This window comes from Melanotaenia boesemani, chromosome 11 (assembly GCF_017639745.1).
Source record: "Melanotaenia boesemani isolate fMelBoe1 chromosome 11, fMelBoe1.pri, whole genome shotgun sequence".
In the NCBI taxonomy this organism is placed as follows: Eukaryota; Metazoa; Chordata; class Actinopteri; order Atheriniformes; family Melanotaeniidae; genus Melanotaenia; species Melanotaenia boesemani.
This window is the reverse complement of record NC_055692.1, coordinates 20,193,050-20,201,841: the sequence shown is the minus strand read 5'-3', so window position 1 is coordinate 20,201,841 and position 8,792 is coordinate 20,193,050. Positions and strand designations below refer to the sequence as shown.

The window sequence follows — 8,792 nt, the reverse complement described above, 5'->3', positions numbered from 1 at the left end:
TTTAAAAAAAAAGAGAAACAAATTTTAGTTGAGTTTTAGCATAAAAAACAAATATTTGCTGAAATCCAAATATTGACATTTGAGTTACAAACATCTGCAATTACTTACTAACCGAATACACTATTGTTTATAATCAGCATGTCATGTTTGCACTTTACATTTGTTTGGTCAAAGTAATGTGGGTACAAAGTTATGAATGGGTGAAACAAATTCAGATCAGACAGACAGACAGATTGAACTTTATCTCAAATTCATACATACATTAGGACTTAGTATAAACCATCAAATCATTCTTAAAATATTAAATCACAGTTACAGTTCAGCACTAACAGAAACAATATATCTCTCATACCCCACTGCCTAAACCTAACAAAGTTGATCTTTAAAAAAAAAAGGGAAAAAAAAGGAAATACAGATTTATACTATGAAGGAATTTGAGATCTGCGGCCTGGATAATGAGTCCTTATAAAATCAATTGGAAAATAAACCTCTATTTAATAGAGGGAGGAACACAAAGTGCCCTTTTCCTGCTGTTTGGTTTGTTTCCAGCCTTTTAGGAAGTGCTGGAGAAAGGTTTGATGAGACCGAGATCCATGGCTTTGATGAGACATGTGCGTGCTGCATCAATAGGCTCCTGCCTCTTGGGATTGTCCTCTGCCTTTCCAATCACTGTGAGGATTTCCAGAATTTCACTCTCGATCAGCTTCTTGGCCAGCTCGTTGTTGTCTGAGTTAAGCATGTTGTAAACAATCACAAGACCACGATGCTGGATTCTAGGGTTGGTGTGGAGACACAACCTCTGCAGGATTTCCAGCCACTGAACCGTCTGTTGGGACAAATCAGTCAGTCAGTGACACTGGTTTGGGATACTATAGATGTAAATTAGGTCCTTTGATGTTATGCTAAGATACATTTTCTGTGACATAAAAAGCACAAGTGTAAATAAACATAATAGTTGTCGCATACCACAACGGTAATTTTGGTGCACAGCTTCTTCTGAGCAGCAGTGAGCATGGCCAGAGCTCCAGCTGCAGCTATCTGAAGACCTTCATCATCTTCTCCACATAGCAACACCAGTAGCTTCAGCTTATCGTTACCATCCTCCAGGTAACGATCTTGGACCTAAAACACATGGAGTCCATCTGATATTCTAAAATCTTATTAAACAGCAATTTGTAAAAATTGACTGTAGTCCATAATACTTAAATGTTCTAACCTCTTTGCATGTCACAAGGTTGCACATGCATTCAGTGGCAGCCAGTCTAATCTTATCATTTTCCTCAAACATGTGGTTTTCAATCTCCGGCACAGCTTTTTCTCTCACAATCTTTGTCCTGTAGGTTGTTAAGATAAGAAACCACAACCACATGTGAAGTTGCTTTAGTGACGTTTTCTATATTAATCATCACTTTGCACTATGACACAGTTATAATGCCACCTTAGTTTTTCACTAAAAGCAGCGAAGTTGGTGAGGCTTCTTAGGGCTTCATAGTTCTGTGCTCCATCTTTGTCTGTGTGAAGGAGGCTGACTAAAGGCCGCACCACCTCATACATCTGTCAAGAAAAAGATTTCAAATGAGAGCTTTGAGTAAGGTGTAAGTATTTGGTAAAGTATAGCAAGAATGCAGGGCTTCTGTGAATTCTGATTCCAGATGGATTAGACTGACACTGAAGTATACAAAATAGCGATAGCTAAATGTCTTACCCTCTCACCGGGGAAGGCAATTTCGGGGTTGGATACAGCTGCTATTTTGGCAAGAGCGTGACTGGCTTTCACCTTACCGACATCTGTGCCTTCCAGGGCAAGTGGTATCAGAGCCTGAGGGCACGAGACAAGATAAAGAACAAATACTGTAGCACACAAAAACTGGTTCATCTCGGTCATCTCAATCTGCTGTCTGCTCTTCATTTTTCTGTTTGGTAAAATGTTTCGGGTGGGATTCAGTGATGTTATATGTTTGATATCATTTTACATTATAACATGTTATTGACTGATATGTATATTGATTTCCAAAACTAGGCCTCACCTTTCCACCACCCTGTGCAACAATAATACCACGATCTTTTGGATCTTCTGACAAAGCCAGGAAAACCCTAAAGGTGAAAGCAGAAAATGTTTTACTTAGTGTTCTAGTCCCCCCCTAAAGGTTGGGAATATTTAAAAATCAGTAAAGAGTCACATAATTATAAAACAAGGTTAAGTGGCATCTAAGCTGGAATGCCACCACAGAATGACACATCAAAAAATGTAAAAAAAAAAATTTAACTTTTCTTCTCTTTTTAAGAGGACGGTTGCATGATATGTAATAAATAATACATTGAAATACCTTCTCATCACATGCTTGCTGTCCTACCTTGCCAGCATCTCTTTGGTTTGGTCAGTCAAGATGGAGTTGTCTGCTTTCACCATGACAGCAAGTGCTGATGTGACTCCTGCCTTTAGCAGCCTTTTTACCCTCCTTTCAATAAAGTCCTTTTTGTCCTAAAAAAGAAAAAAACATAGAAATGTAAATGTGTGTGCATGCTTGCAACAATTCTTACACTATTTATGCCAAAAACTGGCTAGACTTTCCTCTTTACCTTAGGATGTTGTTCAGGGACATGTTGTTTTGAGAACTTAGCCAGCTGCACCAGCTCTGGGATGATTTCCTTCTTATCATAGCAGTTGGTGCAATTAATAAGGGTGCAAGCAACTGCATATAAGATTGTCTTATCCCGCGACTAAAAACACAGAGAGAAAAATAAATAAATGTTAATGTCCAATCAAATATTTTGCATGCAAAGGCATAACCAGCTAGTTGTACTGAGGCCCACAACAGTTTGAGACCCACAACTTTTTATTTATTGAACAAAAAACAAACAAAAGATGATAGAAATACACTAGAGATTTTTGTGGTCTATTGGATAATGGTTAATATGTGTGCTACTGTGTTGCAAAATCCACATTTTGCAACACAGCAAGCAGATGTATTTTAGGTTGACTCTGAACATCCTTTACGTGGGTGACTCATTGTGGTTCATTGTATGCTTCTTCCTGTTTGTACCTTAGCCAGTTCAAACATGGCTTTCATTGCAGGTTCATCCTCCACAAAGTCATCTTTCACATCAGCATCATTGGTCAGATATGCAAGACCCTCAATAGCCCACTTTTTTGTTTTGGTATCAATCTGGGGATTACAAAGCCACCTAAAAAGTAGAAAATAAGACATTTAACAGTGTTTATAGTGATAGTAGCCTTGTTGAATTGAATTGAATCATGTGAGCACTCACTTTCTGCACTGCTTGGCCAGCTTCTCTGTGGATCCCTCAGCAAACTGCCTTAAACTGTAATCATCACCTCCAGCTGAACCCAGTTTACATAGACCCTGGTGAAGAAGAGGAGACAATTTACATGCAGATCACCACTTTAACAGTAAAGTTTTTATCATGCTTTGTGTGGTTTATAATGTGTGGCTCATAGTGCTGAACATTAAAGTCCCTTCTAGCACACTCACCACAAGTGCACGGATTTTAATCTTCTCATTCTTTGTCTTCTTGTAGATGTCTTTGAGCAGTGACACACCGTTGGTTATAATAAAACTGGCCCGGCTCATCTTTGTGGAGGCATGGATCAGTGCCTCCACGGCAACCATCTGGTCCACCTCACGTTCAGAACTACACAGCGCTACCATCATCTCCATGATGCCTTGCTGTCCCACCAGGGCATTACCAACATCAAAGGGACCCTGTAAGAGCCCCGAGATAGTGTTGATCGCATGAAGGGTCTTGTCCATGTTGTTAGGGTCAATTTTGGATCTGTGGAAAAGGAAATATGCCATTTATTTACAAGTTTATTTGAGTGCCCAAGTACACTGTCTATATTCCAGTATTTGTCAGCTGGGGTCTCTTTTTTATGGACATACTTGATATATTCATCACAGATGTCCTTAAAGTTTGTCCTCTCTGGGTCACATTTAAGGTCATCATGAAGCTTATTAAGGAGCACACTAGCAATCAGCTGTGTGTTCTCTGTCATGGGCAACTGATCTGGCAGTTCAGACACCTGACCACATACTTTGAGGATCTTCTTCAGACCTGAAAAACAAATACATATATTATATTGATTCTGAGTTGGAGCAACAGACTTAAAATCACCCAGTGGAGCTTTCTTGCTAACCATGATCAATAGTGAAGAGAGTTCTTGAGTGATCTTTCTCTTTTTTGTCTTTGCGAGGTACATTCTTGGTTAGGAGGTTCAGTGCCTGATCTCTGCCATAACCAGACACCTTTGCATTGGCAATCATCTCCAGAAGAGCAAGAAGAATAGTTTTCAGGTCTTTAGATGCATCTGTAGAGGAACATCAAATGATAGAACATCAGTGTAAGTCTATGGTAATGTTAAAAGATTATCAACAGTAGCACAGTTGTCATTCATTTCCAAATATGTCTGGGTTATGTGGGATTTTGTCAAGGATTAAAAACTAAATGTTGCACAGTGTCCATGGTCAAATAAATCTTTTTTTTTTTTCAGAGATTGTTATTCTTTCTCACCCAAAACCAAGGATGCTTCTTTCCCATAATCCCTGGTATCTGCACCAGTGAGGGAGTCATTGATGCATTGAAACAGGTTGCAGGTTGCCAGTGCAATTTCTTCATTATCAATTGCCATGATGCTGCAAATCTTATCAACACCAACCATGTTAACAATAGCCATGGCCTGTTCAGAGGAAGTGAAAAAAAGATCATATGAATCTTATGATAGAAATTAAATGGACTTTAAATAAGTAGAAGCCTGTTTTTTTAAAGACTATTTGTTGAAACAAATTTTATTATTTCCCTTTGCCTGCATCTTGACTTACCCGAGCTTTGTGCCCTGTGCACATTCCTGACAGAGTACGGACAGCAGCCAGGATCATTTCTGGCTTGCCTGTCTCTATCATGTTAAGGAGCAGAGGCACGCCGTTATTCTGGAAGATTCTCTCTGATCCTGCATCCTCTCTTGACAGCACAATCAAGTTATTGGCAGCCTAGAAATTAAAGAAGATGCTTAGCTGCATCAAAACCTTAAGTTACTGTAACTTCTCATCCACAAGCTGACAAATGATAAATAAAAAAAAGGGAAGTAGTTCAAGACATTTCTGCCACAAATGGTTAATTATGCCCACTTTTTCCTTTTTGTCCTTCTCCATTTCTTCATCGAGAAGAATATCAAACATATTTTGTACCCTTGAATCAATGGAGAATGTTGTCTTGAGCTGAGAAGACAAAAGAATCAAGTTATATGTCCCAATCAGCAAACTTAATTCAGTTGAATATATATCCAGGAGGGCTAATTTCACATAGGTATAAGCTGTGTTAATATATCTGCTGCTCAATGCTGACCTTGGCCTGGATTTCAGCTCCCAGCCTGCGGAGAGTCTCAAGAAAGGTTTTATTCTTTGGTTCAAGGGTGGCGCACCTCTGCACATCTTTAAAGGCCATATCCAGTTTTCCTAGCTTCTCCAGAGCTTGGCAGCGACGATACAAAGCTTTAATATCTGCTGCATCCACATCGATTGCTATGAAAAAATGAAGAAAGGAATCGTAATGAACTTCAGGTAGTTGGTTTATGCTCATATTTATTTGTGTGGCATACATGAGTCCTGATACTGAATGTTAACAAGTGTTTGAATGCTTAATTTATTATTTCACCTTTGGATGCATCAGACACTGCATTGGCATAGCTTTCCTGTAAATAACAGACATTTTTTTTATTTGTGCATCATTTATTTATTTATTTAATTTGTATTTTTTTGAGATACTTACCTTTTTTAGGTAGCATGCAGCTCTGTTCCTGTGAATCACAGCCAGCACTTTTTTGTCGTTGCACACCTTAATGGCATTGGTGTAACATTCGATGGCCTTGTCAATATCTCCTGCCTGAAAGTGGTTGTTCCCCTCATCTTTTAACTGGATCGGGTCTCCCATCTGACAAAAAATTGTATTCTGCGTTAGGACGTGTGGAATTTAAAGATCACATAGTATTTGTTAGCAGTCAGACCTTTGTTTCATCACTTTTTATGTTTAACCGCATCCTTTCACCAATAGCTATTTAATTAATCAAAGGTAACGACAGTATCTTAAGAAATCAAGTCAAAGCCACAACTTTCATTTATGTAGTAAGATATCTAAACTAGAACAATGTTTCAAAAAGCGAAAGGTTAACCAACTGAACATGTGTTAAACTTCTGTCATTTAAAATGAGAAGACTGTTACAACAAAAGAATAGAGGCTGCATAAAACCTTTAAAGTTAAATGGTCTGGGCCATCATTTAAAATTCATATCGGAGCCTAGTGATCACTCTCTGTCATAAGAGGAATATCAATTAATACTATAGTCCAAAATTAAATTTAACTTAATTAAATTTTTGCTTAATTCTCACCGTTGCAAAGCACTTTCCCACTGTCCTACTGTCTCCTGGAGCAAATGGCCATCCACGTGTTATCTCTAACTTTAAATGGCCTCCTCTCAAACCTTATTTGGGCATGGTCTTGTACCTCAGTCTGAGCCTCACAACAAATGCCACTTTGCCAAATGACAAATGAACTCCTGCCTCTCTGAAAGGTATTGTCATGCTTCCCTACCCTAAGTATCCTAAACATAGCTGTTAACAAACATGTTTATGGAGGCTGCACTGTACCTTGATGTTGTGTCTTGTTTTATCCCCTTTTTCTTTCTTTGTGTCAAGTTGTCGTCCTGCGTGGATGATCTGGACCTTCAGTCTCACTGGTGCTTTCAACAGACTTTTGCTTTCTTTTGTAACCTTCCCCCACTAATGCTTCAGTTTATATTTATAGTGGATTTCAATGAGGTGGGACACGACTAAGGTGGATCATCCATGACATGAAGGGGTTCCTTCTAAAAAACATAAAATCCCCAAAGAATAACAGTATATTAAAGATTATCAGGAATAATGACCACTCATCCTACAGACAATTTAATTTTAGCATTGGTGTATGATTCAGGACTTAATGAATGAAACATTATTCTTTAAAAGCAGTATGTTAATTTTGAGTGACCCCCTCAGAGATGGTCTGCTCCTGATAAGGTCTATTTAGGGCACAGACAGCTGAGAACTCACCAGCAAATGCATGATGGGCAGGGAGGGGGGTTTAAAGGGTGGGTGTGAAGGCACACTGGTGGTAGTGCTGACAACTGTGGGACCACAAGAAACTAGTAGCTTCTGGAAAGAAACTGATCTCACACCTCATGAGCTGGTGTAGCTGTTTATTTACCTAAACATTAAGAAAAAAAAGGAAGTGGTTGGAGAATGGATTATTTGTGTCGAGACCCCACATACAGTGTGCACAATAAAAATTACAAAACTATGGAGAGACATTTGAATGTTTGACTCCATTCTGTTCAGTGCATAATGAGATGCCACTCTGATAATACACTTTGCCCGTTTTATTAATTTAGAAATGCACATGTTTAAATACTGTTAGCAATATAATTATGTTTTGATTCCTAAATAACCTAAAAATTTGGACTTTCCTCAACCCTACCTGTTTTAACCTCAGAGGGGACTTTCTCTGGTTAAAATGACCAGACAATAAAGTGAAAAATCAAGACTAATGAATGTCTTCTATAAGACAATTGTGTGACATTTGGAATGGAAGACAATGGAAAACAATAGGAGAAAGCGTTAGAAAGAAAAGAGTATGCAGAACATTTTGCTTTCCTTCAAGTTAGGGGTAATAGCACAATTTCAGCATGACCTTTCTCCCTTTAAGTTCTGTTTCCCACAATTAAGAGTATCTTTTTAAATAAATCTGTTTAGTCCTTCTTATTATTTAGTAAATCATTAATTGTGTTAAAATAACAGTTATTAAATAGTGACATGTGCATAACAAAATTATGCTTGTGATTATCTTTCATTGTTTCAATAAGTCATCATCTGTTGAAAATGGTTGAAGTGATTTTAATGACCTTATTTGATTTCCAAAGCCTTGCCTTGGTTTAGCTCTCCCTCTAGAAGTGTAAGGTTTTAGCTGCAACTGAAAAGGTAAAATAGCTTTCACTGGAGCTTGTTATAATGCTGCTGCTTTTAATGTTATTTGTTTATGTTTTTTATTCACATATGTTGGATATAATTTTATATATATTTGGAAATTTGTTGGATATCTTGGGCTTCATTTTGCTAGTCTGGTACAAGTGGAAGCCCCTTCCTTAAAAGGACGTTTTTCCTCTCTGTTGTCACTTGCTGCCTCTTGTATGCTCACTGAAGTGAACATTTAACACCATCTATTGAATTTCTAAGCTGGGCAAATTTTACAAATGTGCATGTGCTGTTTTGACTTCAACTAACTGAACTTGACAGATTTAAATTAAACTGGATTTAACTGGATTTAATTTAACTCATTCAATAAACTGAAGTACAGTGAAATGAAATTGGCTTGAGATAAATTTGATAATAAGGAAGGAGGAAACTATTGTTGGGCTTTAGGATGCAGCAAAGCTGGATTAGTTAAGTCTGCCACCAGGTGGTGTTATCCAGCTGTGTAGCGAATGGATGGCTGGATGATACAACCGGGTGGTATCATAAGGTTGGAGTAGCTGAGAATCTACTGCGGGCATGTCATTATAGCATCATCCATCCATTATATTTGAAGTCACAATGAAAGATTCTATTAAGTGAGGTAAAACACAATGTAAACACTTCATTATAAGAAAATCTTACATTTCAAGCAAAACACATTATTGGCATATGTATTTGAATAAAAGTGCCCAAATTGCACAATAATTGACTATTTGGCCATAAATTAACATTTAT

At 37.9% G+C, this 8,792-nt stretch overlaps 1 protein-coding gene across 1 annotated transcript; it reads right to left on the bottom strand.

Moving 5' to 3' along the window:
• Nucleotides 1-219: 219 nt before the first annotated feature.
• unc45b (unc-45 myosin chaperone B) lies at nt 220-6,770 on the bottom strand. The gene is made up of 20 exons (XM_041999742.1): nt 6,660-6,770; nt 5,785-5,946; nt 5,671-5,707; nt 5,362-5,537; nt 5,145-5,234; nt 4,839-5,006; nt 4,531-4,696; nt 4,157-4,327; nt 3,903-4,074; nt 3,495-3,795; nt 3,271-3,365; nt 3,045-3,186; nt 2,581-2,721; nt 2,355-2,482; nt 2,028-2,094; nt 1,706-1,819; nt 1,439-1,554; nt 1,217-1,334; nt 967-1,122; nt 220-826 (listed from the first exon to the last, which is right to left on the bottom strand). Exons 2-20 carry the CDS (start codon nt 5,944-5,946, stop codon nt 554-556), a joined length of 2,793 nt encoding a protein of 930 aa, XP_041855676.1. The 5' UTR covers nt 6,660-6,770; the 3' UTR covers nt 220-553.
• Between the last annotated feature and the right edge of the window lie 2,022 nt (nt 6,771-8,792).

Coding starts and splice junctions, on each gene's coding strand:
- unc45b (XM_041999742.1), bottom strand. CDS start 5,946: ATGGGAGACCCGATCCAGTTAAAAGATGAGGGGAACAACCACTTTCAG. Junction 5,235..5,361: donor GAGCTGAAATCCAGGCCAAG/GTCAGCATTGAG, acceptor TTGTCTTCTCAG/CTCAAGACAACATTCTCCAT. Junction 2,095..2,354: donor ACCAAAGAGATGCTGGCAAG/GTAGGACAGCAA, acceptor TTTCACCTTTAG/GGTTTTCCTGGCTTTGTCAG.